The following is a 14,330-nucleotide window of genomic DNA, read 5'->3' as shown; positions in this document are numbered from 1 at the left end:
AAGTATAACAAAACAGAAAACGAAACTTTAAATGTTTACTTTAAAGTTTAAGTCTGTATACAAGGCATTACATTTCCATAACACGCACAGAAAACACTACCTAGCAGAATCTACATGCCTAGACTCGCTATATGTAGTTAGTACTCACCACATAAATTCCACCGTGTTGGCCATCATGAATCTTGTTGTGTCGAACAATGGGACAACTATTTGTTCGAATCTGAATTCCTGCTAATGCATTACCTGTTGAAAGGGGTGATACTTTAAGAAAATTTGGCACACAAAATATAAAAAGTCCAAGATGCAATAAGGTAAATGTATACATTTACCATAAATGTCATTTCCTTCAATAAGGCCTCTCCCATCACCAAAGATGTAAACTCCACCTTGATTCCCATTAAAAATTGCATTGCCCCTAAGGAACAAAACCACATGTTACAAAACTATGAAAGTAAGTTACACTGTACCATATAATCTAAACATATATAAAATGTACAAATGTATGGAAAATTTACCATGTTTTGAAATCTACAATAGTGTCAGGATTGCAGAATTTTAAGAAACTATATACTTCTAAAAATGTATTGTATGCATGCAAATTAAAGATATAATTCCATTGCACCCTGACACATCCATTTCATTTTGATATATGTAGGAATGTTAATGTTATTCCCTAAAACATTCCTACAAACGAGCACCAACTAAACACCCAACCACCAAAGAAACAAACCAACCTTATTGTTGGGTCACTGTTTGAGGTAATCCAAACACCTGCAAAATTGTTTGCATAGATTTTATTCTCTATGAATTGTCCTCTTCCTTTTTCATGAACATAGATTCCTCCAGTCTGACCGTGATGGATTTCACACCGAACTACAGTAGGGTTGGCATAAGCTTTGACCTCAAAGCCTGCTATCCTGTTTCTATGTATGTTGCAGCTTTCAAAATAACCCTACACAAAACAACACAACGTTTTCTATAAGAAAATCTTTTTAAAATATGAGAAAAGACTGTAGTTATAAAATGGGAATCTAAAAAGGAAAAAAAAAGATAGCCATGTCTACAAAAAGTACCATTATTGCTATAGATTTAGGTAATTACATAGCTATCATCACTGTAGCATAAGCATCTTCCAAGTAACAATGAAACAAATACAGAAAACCTTATTAATTAAGTGACAAAAGATTTCTTTGCGTTGCTATCTATTAACAGGAATTTGTGTGTCTATTTTCAGTAGTCTAGTGCTACTAGTCTTACACTAATATTGTTGAGAGTCAAGTTTAAAAAACACGTTACCAAAATTGCTATTTTAAGAAATTGCTCTATTGAGTCTGTATTTTTAGTTTATCAAATTGAACAACATAAAAAATAACTTAAGAATTTACTTGTGTTTCCCAAATACATTGCAATCAAAACCAAAATAAGAACTAGTTTAGGTGTTGATTCTGAAAAGTGATTAATTTTACTGGACTCCACTGTGACTGCTCATCAAAGTTACTGCTTAAAAAGTCTTTTTAAAATTGTACCTGAAAGTCCTAATCCAGCAAAGCATCAAAGGGAGTTAATCAAAGAGAACTGGGTGCTTAACAAATAAATAAATAAATAAAATTCACAATCTAAAAGAGCAATTATTCCACATGGAAAACTGGGGGAGGGAGAGAGGAGAAGAGGTACGGTGTCAAGCAGCATTCCGTTTCCAAAATAAAAGTCTGTTTATGTGTCTTCTTTTCAGGCCTTTTTTTGGTCCTTACTTATTACTAGTGATCTGTGAAGAAACAGGATCTGCTCCTACTGTTTTTGTTCGGTTTTGGCCGGTTTTGTTCAATATCTTCATAAATGATCTGGAGGATGGTGTGGATTGCACTCTCAGCAAATTTGCAGATGATACTAAACTGGGAGGAGTGGTAGATACGCTGGAGGGGAGGGATAGGATACAGAAGGACCTAGACAAATTGGAGGATTGGGCCAAAAGAAATCTGATGAGGTTCAATAAGGATAAGTGCAGGGTCCTTCACTTAGGATGGAAGAACCCAATGCACAGCTACAGACTAGGGACGGAATGGCTAGGCAGCAGTTCTGCGGAAAAGGACCTAGGGGTGACAGTGGACGAGAAGCTGGATATGAGTCAGCAGTGTGCCCTTGTTGCCAAGAAGGCCAATGGCATTTTGGGATGTATAAGTAGGGGCATAGCGAGCAGATCGAGGGACGTGATCGTTCCCCTCTATTCGACGTTGGTGAGGCCTCATCTGGAGTACTGTGTCCAGTTTTGGGCCCCACACTTCAAGAAGGATGTGGATAAATTGGAGAGAGTCCAGCGAAGGGCAACAAAAATGATTAGGGGACTGGAACACATGACTTATGAGGAGAGGCTGAGGGAGCTGGGATTGTTTAGCCTGCAGAAGAGAAGAATGAGGGGGGATTTGATAGCTGCTTTCAACTACCTGAAAGGGGGTTCCAAAGCGGATGGCTCTAGACTGTTCTCAATGGTAGCAGATGACAGAACGAGGAGTAATGGTCTCAAGTTGCAGTGGGGGAGGTTTAGATTGGATATTAGGAAAAACTTTTTCACTAAGAGGGTGGTGAAACACTGGAATGCGTTACCTAGGGAGGTGGTAGAATCTCCTTCCTTAGAGGTTTTTAAGGTCAGGCTTGACAAAGCCCTGGCTGGGATGATTTAACTGGGAATTGGTCCTGCTTCGAGCAGGGGGTTGGACTAGATGACCTTCTGGGGTCCCTTCCAACCCTGATATTCTATGATTCTATGATACTGCTTATTCCCTAAAGTCGTATTTTTGTTTGTGGTATCAATAATTTCCAGAGCAAGTAACTGTGATGTTAAACTGGCACATTATTACTTCATGTGAGAAAAATGCAACAAACATCTTTTTAAGAAAAGGATTTTTTTTCATGCAAACATCCCTAGTAATAATAATAAAAAAATTAACACATCATAAGTGTTTTTCAAATGATTCTCCATGAGATGCCTTCAGATCTTGAAATGAAATTTGAGTACGAATGAGAAACAATTTAAGAATAGGCTACTCAAGTTAGTAGAGAAAAATCCTCAGAATCTAGCTTCATGGATAGCTGTAATTATAAAAACAATCCAACCAACCCACTAAAATGGCATAAGCAAAGGGAAAGAATATTTGTATTATTTGCCCTACTGTCATCCTCCAATTACTAGTATTTTCTTACTGCATTTTAATGGAGAAAAGAGTATCTGAATTACTCATTTACTTCATTTCCTTTTTAGATTGGCTTTCAGAATCCCCCCAGTTTGTAAACTGCCTTGATCAGTGTTTTCAATATAAACTGAAAAAACCCCACACTTCTTTAATCTTCTTTCACAATTTTGGGTAATCAAGGTAATGTGTGAAGACCTAAATGACACCCTTCCCAAGAAAATGGACAACATTTCCAAGAGTGACTAATGACTTGGGATGTCCAACTTCAGACACCCTAAAAAGGACTGGCTTTCAACAGCAAGTACTGACTGAAACACAGTCCCTTTACAGGGTGTGCTGTTTTGGGGCTCAACGAGGCCCATAAGGCAGGGGTTCTCAACCTTTTTCTTTCTGAGGCCCCCCTCAACATGCTACAAAAACTCCAGGGCCCAGCAGAGGGCGGGGGGACTCTGGGCTCCGGGCTGGGGGGAGCCCTCAGGCATAGGCGCAGTTTGACTTCTATTTTTGGAGGGCATGGACACAGCAGGGTCCAGGAAGGCAGCACCACCTCCAACCCCTGACTCACCTCAGCCTGTCTGGATTGTGCGTGGTGGGGGTTCAGCTCAAAAAGTTTGAAAACTGCTCAGGGTACAGGGAGGGGGTATCTAGGGGCTGTGTGCGGGCAGCTCAGGGTGCAAGGAGAAGGTAGCTAGGGGCTGAGAGGGTGTAACTCAGGGTGCAGGAAGGAGGTAACTAGGGGCTTTGTGCAGGCAGCAGGGTAGCTCAGGATGCAGGGAGGGGACAGCTAGGGGCTGTGTGCCAGGAGGGCTCTCCTGTCATCACTGCTCCCCAAGGGCACTGCCAGCCACAGAGCGGGGTCCCCCTGCCTGGGCAGCTCTTACCCCTGCGTGAGCTGAGGAGCAGCCACAATCCCAGGCACCAGCTGAAGATGGGGGAATGCCATAGCTGCCTGCTCCATGACACAAGCCAGAGCAGCAGCTGCCCACACTGACTTCAGTTTCCCACCTCCGACCTGGCCAGGGGATGTGGCCTCGGAGAGGGGAGGGGGGGTGGATCTGCCCCTGGGCCTGCCCCACTCTGGCACTGCAACTAATTCTTGGGGTTTCAGCCCTGTGACGAGGGGCGCTGGGGCTTGGGCTCAGTGTTTCAGCTGCAGGGTCCTGCGGACCCCTGGTTGAGAACTGCTGCAGTAAGGGGTTCAATCAATGTATGTCTGGCAACCCTGGGTGTCTTATGGCTTTGCAGCTTTCGTTCAGAGTACTGACCCCAAAAGCCTGCCAGCAGCCCACAAGCCTCAACCTGGCTTTGCCCAACTTGGATACTCCTTGCCATCTGACCTTAGTACTCTTCCAGACCTAAATTCATACCAAAATCGTCCTCCTGCAAGGTCCAATCCCTATCACCCTCACAGAAAAAGTATTAGGTTCACATATGTTCTCAACACTGCTTTCAATGTTCCTTGAACTTCTCCACCAAGCCATTTGTCTCTGGCTGAGCTGAGGCAGCCTTTAGTTGTTTCACGCCACATAATTTCCGTAATTTACTGAATAGGTGGAACATGAAATCTGACTGATTATCTGATAAAATCTCTTCACTATGCTGCAAACAGTGAAAAGGGCTTTTGCCACAGTATCAGCCTCTACGTTAGTTAGTGTAACTGCTTTAGGGTATCTAGTGGCAAAATCCACTACTACCAAGGTATGTTTTTTTCCTGTTTGAGTAAGACACAGCATAGAGCCCACAATGTCCATTTCTACCCTATACAACGCCTCTGTATCACAGGCAAGGGGAACAGGGGACTTTTTGTGGTCCTACAGGTCTCCCCTTCTGACATAAATCAAAAGGTCTGCAATAGTTGCCCACATCATTCTGTATCCCTGGCCAGTAAAATTTTTTCTTTAACCTCTCATTGGTTCTATATGCCTACAAGAGACAAGCAAAAGGACAATTATATGCTAGCAACATTAACACCCCACAGTGCTGGGCAGGGACAACTACAGTAACTCCTCACTTAACATTGTAGTTATGTTCCTGAAAAATGTGACTTTAAGCGAAACGATGTTAAGCGAATTCAATTTCTCCATAAGAATTAATGTAATTAATTAGGGTTTAGGTTCCAGGGAAATTTTTTTGCCAGACAAAAGACTATACATACACACACAGATACACACACATAGTATAAGTTTTAAACAAACAATTTAATACTGTACACAGTGATGATAATTGTGAAGCTTGGTTGAGGTGGTGGAGTCAGAGGGTAGGATATTTCCCAGGGAATGCCTTACTGCTAAATGAACTAGCAATTGGCTGAGCCCTCAAGGGTTAACTCGTTGTTAATGCAGCCTCACACTCTACAAGGCAGCACGAATGGAGGGAGGGGAGACAGCATGGCAGAGAGAGACAGAGACACACACCATGTGTGTAAGTGAGAGAGATGCCCATTTCCCATTTTAAGTAGGCTGACACCACTGTTAAGTACACTACCTTGTTAAGTGAGACCGCAGCTGCCAGGAAGCTCCCTCCGTCCCGACCCCTGTCGTGTGTGTCCCCTGCTCTATGGAGATAGGGTAAGTGGGGTGCAGGAGCCGGGGGGGGGACGACACCCTGACATTAGCCCCCTTCTCCTTCCTCCCTCCCCCTCCCAGCAAGCAGGAGGCTCTGGAGAGCAGCTCCAAGGCAGAGGACAGAAGCAGCACACGGCAGTGGAGGGAGGAAGAGCTGAACTGCTGGCAACTGATAGCCTGCTGGGCGGCTGCTGCACAGGGAACTTAGGGGAGCGGGGAGCTGATGTGGGGCTGACGGTCAACCCTGGTTCCAAGCCCCCACCAGCTAGCTGCAACGGGATGCTCTTCCTGCAAGCAGTGGACAAAGCAGGTGCCAAACGACGTTATAAGGGAGCAATGCAAAACTTTAAACGAGTATGTTCCCTAATTGATCAGCAACGTAACAACAAAACAATGTTAACCAGGAGTTACTGTAGTTGCTTGTGTCAAGGTACCTTCCCCACTCTGAACTTTAGGGTACAGATGTGGGGACCTGCATGAAAGACCCCTAAGCTTATTCTTACCAGCTCAGGTTAAAAACTTCCCCAAGGTACAAACTTTCCCTTGTTCTTGAACCCACCACCAAGCGTGTTAAACAAAGAACAGGGAAAGAGCCCACTTGGAGACGTCTTCCCCCAAAATATGCCCCCAAGCCCTACACCCCCTTTCTTGGGGAAGGCTTGATAAGAATCCTCACCAATTTGTACAGGTGAACACAGACCCAAACCCTTGGATCTTAAGAACAATGAAAAATCAATCAGGTTCTTCGAAGAAAAATTTTAATTAAAGAAAAGGTAAAAGAATCACCTCTGTCAAATCAGGATGTTAAATACCTTACAGGGTAATCAGATTCAAAACATAGAGAATCCCTCTAGGCAAAACCTTCAGTTACAAAAAGACATGTTCTAGCTAGATTACTTACTAACTTAACAGGAGTTGTAAGGCTGCATTCCTGACCTGTTCCTGGCAAAAGCATCACACAAACAGACGAACCCTTTGTTCCCCCGCTTCCAGATTTGAAAGTATCTTGTCCCCTCATTGGTCATTTTGGGTCAGGTGCCAGCGAGGTTATCTTAGCTTCTTAACTCTTTACAGGTGAAAGGGTTTTGCCTCTGGCCAGGAGGGATTTTACAGTACTGTATACAGGAAGGTGGTTACCCTTCCCTTTATTATTACGACATGCCCCCCAAACAGATAGGGTGAAACACTGGCTGTGATTTCTTCCTGGAGCTCTAGGAGAAAACAGAGTTAATAAGACACATGCACCTCTAAATATACTACTAACTGTATAAAGACTAATAATATTTTCCACATCTCAAGGACAATTTTAACCAGTTGATTCTGGGAAACTTTCACGGGAGAGTGCATCAGCCACTTTGTTAGAAGCTCCTGAGATGTGTTGTATGTCGAAATCAAAATCTTGGAGAGCTAAACTCCACTGAATAAGTTTTTTGTTATTTCCCTTGGCGGTATGAAGCCACTGTAGCGCAGCATGGTTGGTTTGCAGGTGGAAACGCTGTCCCCAAACTTATGGACGTAGCTTTTCCAGAGTGTAGACAATAGCGTAACATTCCTTTTCACTGACTGACCAGTGGCTTTCCCTCTCAGACAGCTTCTTGCTGAGAAACACGACAGGATGGAACTCTTGATTCGGTCCTTCCTGCATTAAGACTGCTCCCACACCATGCTTGGACGCATCTGTGGTTACTAGGAACTGTTTGTCAAAGTCTGGGGCCTTAGCACAGGGTCAGACAGGAGTGTCACTTTAAGCTGGTTAAAGGCCTTCTGACACTCTTCAGTCCTCTGAACTGCATTTGGCTGTTTCTTTTTGGTTAGGTCTGTCAGGGGGGCGGCGACCTGGCTGTAGTGTGGTACAAATCGCCTGTAATATCCGGCCAAGCCTGAGAAGGATTGGACCTGTTTCTTTGATTTTGGGACAGGCCACTTTTGGATAGCATCCACTTTGGCCTGTAGTTCCTTGACCCACCTGGTGTCCAAGGTAAGTCACTCTGTTTAGGCCTATTTGACACTTCTTAGCCTTAACAGTTAGTCTTGCCTCCCTTACGCGCTCAAAGACTTTTTGTAGATGTTCCAGGTGTTCTGCCTAGGAATCCGAAAATATTGCCACATCGTCAAGGTAGGCCACCATCTACAGCTCCCAGGCGCTCTTCGACTGTGAATAACCCTTCCCACGACGCTTCCATTTTATGGGTCTGGAGAACCTTTAAGACCATGACCTGGTCCCCTACTTTGAAGGAACGCTCTCTGGCATGTTTATCATACCAGGCTTTTTGCTCTTTTTGAGCAACCTTTAGGTTTCCTTTAGCAAGGGCTAGAGGTTTGCAGTGTGTTTTGTAGGTTGGTTACAAAGTCCAGAATGTTAGTTCCTAGAGAAGATATAAACCCCTCCCATTGCTGTTTTACCAACTGTAATGGCCCCTTAACCTCGTGGCCATATACAAGTTCAAATGGTGAAAACCCTAACCTGGGATGGGGTACAGCTCTGTAGGCAAAGAGCAACTGCTGCAACACTAGGTCCCAATCATTGGAGTGCTCATTTACGAATTCATGTATCATGGCCCCCAAAGTTCCATTAAACTTCTCCACCAGGCCATTTGTTTGATGATGGTAAGGGGTGGCAACCAAATGGTTCACCCCATGAGCTTCCCAAAGGCTTTCCATAGTTCCTGCCGGGAAATTAGTTCCTGCATCTGTAAGGATGTCGGAGGGGCAAAGATGTCCGTTAGTGCTTGACACACACTTTTAGCCCTAGCATTGCTTAGAGTTACGGCTTCCGGACATCGGGTGGCAAAATTCATGAAAGTCAGTATGTACAGCTTTCCTCTGGGTGTCTTTTTTGGAAAAGGGCCCAGAATATCCACAGCTACTTGCTGAAATGGAACCTCAATGATGGGGAGTGGCTGGAGAGGGGCTCTGACCTGGTCTTGGGGTTTTCCCACTCTTTGACATACTTCACAAGACCAGACATAGGTAGAAACATCCTTGCCCATTCCCTCCCAGTGGAACAACTTTCCCAAATGGTCTTTGGTTCTGTTCACCCCAGCATGGCCACTAGGATGATCGTGGGCTAAGCTTAATAGCTTTACCTGGAACTTAGATGGAACTACCAACTGTCTCTGAGGATGCCAGTCTTCCTGGTGTCCACCAGAAAGCGTTTCCTTGTACAAAAGTCCTCTTTCTACAACAAACCTGGATCGATTAGAAGAGCTGAGAGGCGGTGGGTTGCTCCATGCCGCCGTCCAAGCTCTCTGAAGGCTTTCATCTGCTTCCTGTTCGGTCTGGAACTGTTCCCTTGGAACCAGTTCCTCATTGGATTGTGGACCTGGGCTTGGTCCCTCTGGAAGCGGTGCAGGTGATGGGGCTGTTTCCGTTGACTGCGAACTGCTCTACGCTGGTACACTATGTTGGGATTCAGGCTCCGGCTGAGCCTCTTGTGTAGGATTATCTGCTGCTGCCAGTGCAGGTTCGGTGGGGCCCTCTGGTGTTGGGGCTGCAAGTACTGGATTCAGTGCTGGCAATGGTTCTGGTGCTGGTTGTTGGTGCCAGTTCTGAGATTGGCTCTGTCTGGGTCTCTGTGACTGGATCCACTACTGCTGTTGCAGATGTTGGCATGGGGTCTGGTTCCATCACCTCTGACCGGGTCCTGGTAGAAGTTTCCGGAATAGAGCTAGGTGTGACAGCTTGCTTAGCCTGGCTGTGGGTGACCATTCCCACCCTATTGGCTAGCTTCACATGATTGGCCAAGTCTTCCCCCAACAACATGGGGATGGGATAATCATCATCGGCTGCAAAAGTCCATATTCCTTACCAGCCCTTGTACTGGACTGGCAACTTGGCTGTAGGCAAGTCAAAGGAGTTTGACTTGAAGTCTTGAATAGTCACTTGGACCTCTAGGTTGATTAAATGGGGGTCCACTAAGGAAACATAGATAGCCGACACTTGTCCTCCGGTGTCCCTCCACAAGGTGACCTTCCCACCCACACTCACAGTTTCCCTCTGCTCTGAGGGTATCTGGGAGGTATCTGGGCCTGAGGACCTGTGGTATGATTCCGGTGCAATGAACTATAATCTGTTGGGTTTCTTGGGCTGTTGGCCTTTACATGCCCTGGCTCGTTACATTTAAAACATCGTCCAGCTGACGGGTGATTGGGGCGAGGTGGGTTGCTGGAGAACGGTGTGGCAGAACAATAAGGTGTCCGGAGTGTACCTTGGGGTGTAGTTGGGGCCTTAGGCTGCCCCCGGTAGTAGGGTGTGGTCTGAAGGTGTCCCTTTTGGTATCTGCTCTAACTGCGACCAGGGTTGTTCCTCTCTCCTCCCTCCACCCATTTTGTTCCGGCTTGCCCCGCCACTCTGGTGGTCTGGGACTGCTCGTATCGATCAGCGTAAGAAGCAAGACTTTCTGCTGAGTCCATTTTCTTATCCCATAAACACTGTTTTATATCCTCCTTGGACATATTCAGGAATTGCTCCTGTATCATCAAATCTCGCATTCCTCCAAAGTTAGTTACAGCCCGTCTGTTGAGCCATTTATCAAACAGATCTGTCATCTGGTTTACATAAGCCACATTACTTAGTCCAGGTCCTCTCTTAAGGGCTCTAAATTTTACTCTAAGTTTCAGGTGTAACTTAAAATTGTTTTAAAACAAAATCCTTGAACTTATTATAGTCAGAAGCCTCATCAATGGGCATCTTATTGAATATGTCCAGAACCCTTCCAGTCAATTTTGCGACCAATGTGCTCATCTTGTGAGCTTCAGGAATTTGATGGAGTGTGCACAGTCTCGCAAAGGTGAGAAAATATTCAGCAATATCACTGGATTCATCATACTGTGGACATAGTTACTCCCATTTGTGGATTGTTGGGGAAGGATTGTTAAGGTTATTCGGTATATTCTGCTGAGCCTTTGCCTTTTTCATCTCCAGAGCATGCTTCCTCTCTTTTTCCTTCTTCTCCATTTCTTTAGCCTGTGCCTCCTCAGCATGCTTCCTCTCTTTTTCCTTTGCCTCCATTTCTCTCCTGTGGGCAGTCTCCCTTTCTTTTTCTTTGGCTGCCATTTCGTTTGCGTCCATTTCCATCTGTCTGAGTTCTACCTGTCTTTCATGTTCCTTTTGTTTTTCCTCAACCTCAAATCTGGCTAATTTCAGCTTCTGTTGAACAGTGCAGTCTGTCATCCTAAGCTCTGTTTTTAACTGACTTTACACCTGAGAGTTTGAAAGAAAACAAAACAAAACAAAAAACTGGCTTGTAAACTTTTGCTGTGCTGTAACCGGATACCTTTTTCTCTGATAGCTGTTCTCAGCCTACAGAAAAATCCTTTTGTTATGCCTGCTGCTCTGTCCCCCAGGCAGACACACAGAATATACAGATGCAATCACCTTTTACAAAACCTTTTAAAATTCTGCTGTGCTTCTGGTTCAAAATAATCTCTGGTTCAAAATGATCCCACCGCTCTGCCACCATGTCAAGGTTCCTTCCCCACTCTGAACTCTAGGGTACAGATGTGGGGACCCGCATGAAAGACCCCTAAGCTTATTCTTACCAGCTTAGGTTAAAAACTTCCCCAAGGTACAAACTTTGCCTTGTCCTTGAACCGTATGCTGCCACCACCAAGCGTTTTAAACAAAGAACAGGGAAAGAGCCCACTTGGAGACGTCTTTCCCCAAAATATGCCCCCAAGCCCTACACCCCCTTTCTTGGGGAAGGCTTGATAAGAATCCTCACCAATTTGTACAGGTGAACACAGACCCAAACCCTTGGATCTTAAGAACAATGAAAAATCAATCAGGTTCTTAGAAGAAGAATTTTAATTAAAGAAAAGGTAAAAGAATCACCTCTGTCAAATCAAGATGTTAAATACCTTACAGGGTAATCAGATTCAAAACATAGAGAATCCCTATAGGCAAAACCTTAAGTTACAAAAAGACACAAAAACAGGAATATATATTCCATCCAGCACAGCTTATTTTACCAGCCATTAAACAAAAGGAAATCTAATGCATGTTCTAGCTAGATTACTGACTAACTTAACAGGAGTTGTGAGGCTGCATTCCTGATCTGTTCCCGGCAAAAGCATCACACAGAGAGACAAACCCTTTGTTCCCCCCCTCCAGATTTCAAAGTATCTTGTCCCCTCATTGGTCATTTTGGGTCAGGTGCCAGCAAGGTTATCTTAGCTTCTGAACTCTTTACAGGTGAAAGGGTTCTACCTCTGGCCAGGAGGGATTTTATAGCACTGTATACAGAAAGGTGGTTACCCTTCCCTTTATTTTTATGACAACTTGTAAGGTTTCCCAGGGCTCCTATTTTTCCCCAGGAGAGCTTCCTGTACAATCTCCCTTCCTCAAAAAAATCTTTCCCCATTTTTTCTCTTCACTGGTGTCCCCTTAAGGATGTAACCACAGATGCTGTCTAGCATGGGGTTTGCTTTGTGCTAGGGTGACCAGATAGCAACTGTGAAAAAATGGAACAGGGGGTGGAGGGTAATAGGCGCCTATATAAGTAAGTGTCCCAAAAAACGGGACTGTCCCTTTAAAAACGGGACATCTGGTCACCCTACTTTGTGCTCACTGCAAAACCCTGGCTGCAGACAACCAGAACAGCCTCTCCAGTTACAGGGGGCAACTTCTCCCTTTTCAGCTTTGTATGCTCGCTACTCTCCTCTGCTATGCAGGAGTGACCTGGACCTCCCACCATACCTGAAAGCACATTGCTTTCTCCTGCTGAGCTGGGGCTGTCACCCTCTCCCCCACACTGCCACTTCTTTGTCTGCACAATTCTCTTCTGAGATTACAGAACAACATTATTTTTTGCTGCACGTTACTATATTAACTATGTTAGACAGACAAAAAATCATTTCCTACAAAAATTGCTGTTGGAATACAGTCAAGCAGACCAACTTTCAAAAGTTTCCACCAGATCTTCCCACCTCACATGTGCTTTAGACAAAGGTACAGATAATTTGTGTGGTCTCAGTTCTAGAAATTCTGAATTCTCCCCAGGGAGCATGTCTGATTGTCTAACTTTCCCTGACCGAAGAAATCTGTGCACCAGTCTCTCTTCTCCGAATGCATTCTTTGTCATTTACCTGAGTAGCTTTAACAAATTCCATGTCCACCTCCAAAGGGTCAGACCTCACAAAATAATCAGGTGACCTGCAGGTACCTCTTGGACTCCTGTGTTAAGGACAGCTGCATTAACCTGGATGGTGCACGGGCGTGGCTTTTTTCAGTTTAGGGTAATTATTCCTCAAGTATTCAGTGGAATTACACATAAAATATCTTCTTGGACCATTCTCCTCTACAGTGGCCTGCACGTGAGATCCTAATGGGGAGTTCCTGGGCTTCCAGCCACCCTCTCTCTTCCCAGAGACAAAATGCAGCACCCCCCCCAAAAGCCTGGGCTTCTGTTCCTTCCCTCTGCAGCTTGCACTCACTGGACATTCTGGCTTATATATATTTTTGAGATTTACCCCAAATAGCATGTCTGATTTCTTCAGAACATATGCTCAGGAACAGGTCCTGTGCAAAAAGAACAAACAATTATTCATATTTCTCTGCCCACCCCCTTCCTGAGGATGCATGTTTTTAATCAAATCAAACGCTTTATACACATTCTCTAGGACTCATCTTGTCATTCATTTTGAGGCTTCTAAATTTTGTTCTATGCACCTCAGGTATAGGAATAATCTGGAACCTTTGCAATACAGCCTTTTAAAATTCATCATATATAAAATTCATGTATATGTTTGTCTTTCTCCCAGAGGATAGAAGCAACTTCATCTGTACGAAGTGCAAGCTGGTCTCCATATTGGAAGAGAAGATTAAAGGACTAGAGAACCAAGTATCAACCCTGCGCTGCATCAGAGAAAATGAAGACTTTCTGGATAGAAGTCAGCATTTGGTACTGCAGGCACAGCATGCTGAAGAATCAGAGAGGGCAGTACAGAATGGGGAAGAAAACTCGCAGCATGTGACTGGAGAACCCATGTACTCCCAATGCAGATAGAGGTAAGAAACCATTTTCAGGTTCTCTACACAAGTACTATGATGGAAAATAGTTTGGAAGAGTCAGCTGAGGAAAGGGATCAGAAGGAGACCCCATCGATCAGAAGGCAGGGGATGCATTGTCCTAGGGGTGGGGGTTCTAGGACCACCACTCCCAAGAGGAAGAAATGGGGGATGGAGTCATCCCCTAAGGGGGATGGAGTAATCTATCTGCCATCCAGACTGGGAAACTCGAGAAGTGTGCTGCTTGCCTAGAGCTAGAATTCAGGATGTGACGGACAGTCTGCCGAGACTAATCAAGCCCTTAGATCGCTACCCCTTCCTACTTCTCCACGTGGACACCAATGATACTGCCAAGAATGAGGTTCACTGCAGACTATGTGGCTCTGGGAAGAAGGATAAAGGAGTCTGAGGCGCAAGTCATGTTCCCATCCATCCTCCCTGTTGAAGGAAGAGGCCCAGGTAGGGACCATCAAATTGTGGAAGTAAATGCGTGGTTATGCAGGTGGTGTTGGAGAAAGGGCTTTGGATTCTTTGACCATGGGATGATGTTCCAGGAAGAAGGATTGCCAGG

General features: G+C 44.8%; 1 protein-coding gene across 3 annotated transcripts in view; it reads right to left on the bottom strand.

The window, feature by feature from the left end:
* Positions 1-14,330, bottom strand: part of FBXO11 (F-box protein 11) — a 197,800-nt gene that overhangs the window by 8,599 nt on the left and 174,871 nt on the right. For all 3 annotated transcript variants that reach the window (XM_084622927.1, XM_084622928.1, XM_084622929.1), the window contains exons 12-14: positions 735-952; positions 330-415; positions 149-243 (exon numbers count right to left, since the gene is read on the bottom strand). In XM_084622927.1, the coding sequence (XP_084479053.1) occupies positions 149-243; positions 330-415; positions 735-952 (399 nt within the window). The remainder of the gene's footprint in view (positions 1-148; positions 244-329; positions 416-734; positions 953-14,330) is intronic.

The sequence above is a fragment of the Lepidochelys olivacea genome (genome assembly GCF_965140295.1).
Source record: "Lepidochelys olivacea isolate rLepOli2 genome assembly, chromosome: 3".
Lineage (NCBI taxonomy): Eukaryota > Metazoa > Chordata > Testudines > Cheloniidae > Lepidochelys > Lepidochelys olivacea.
Note: the sequence above shows the minus strand (reverse complement) of the source record. Positions and strands in the feature narration are given on the sequence as shown.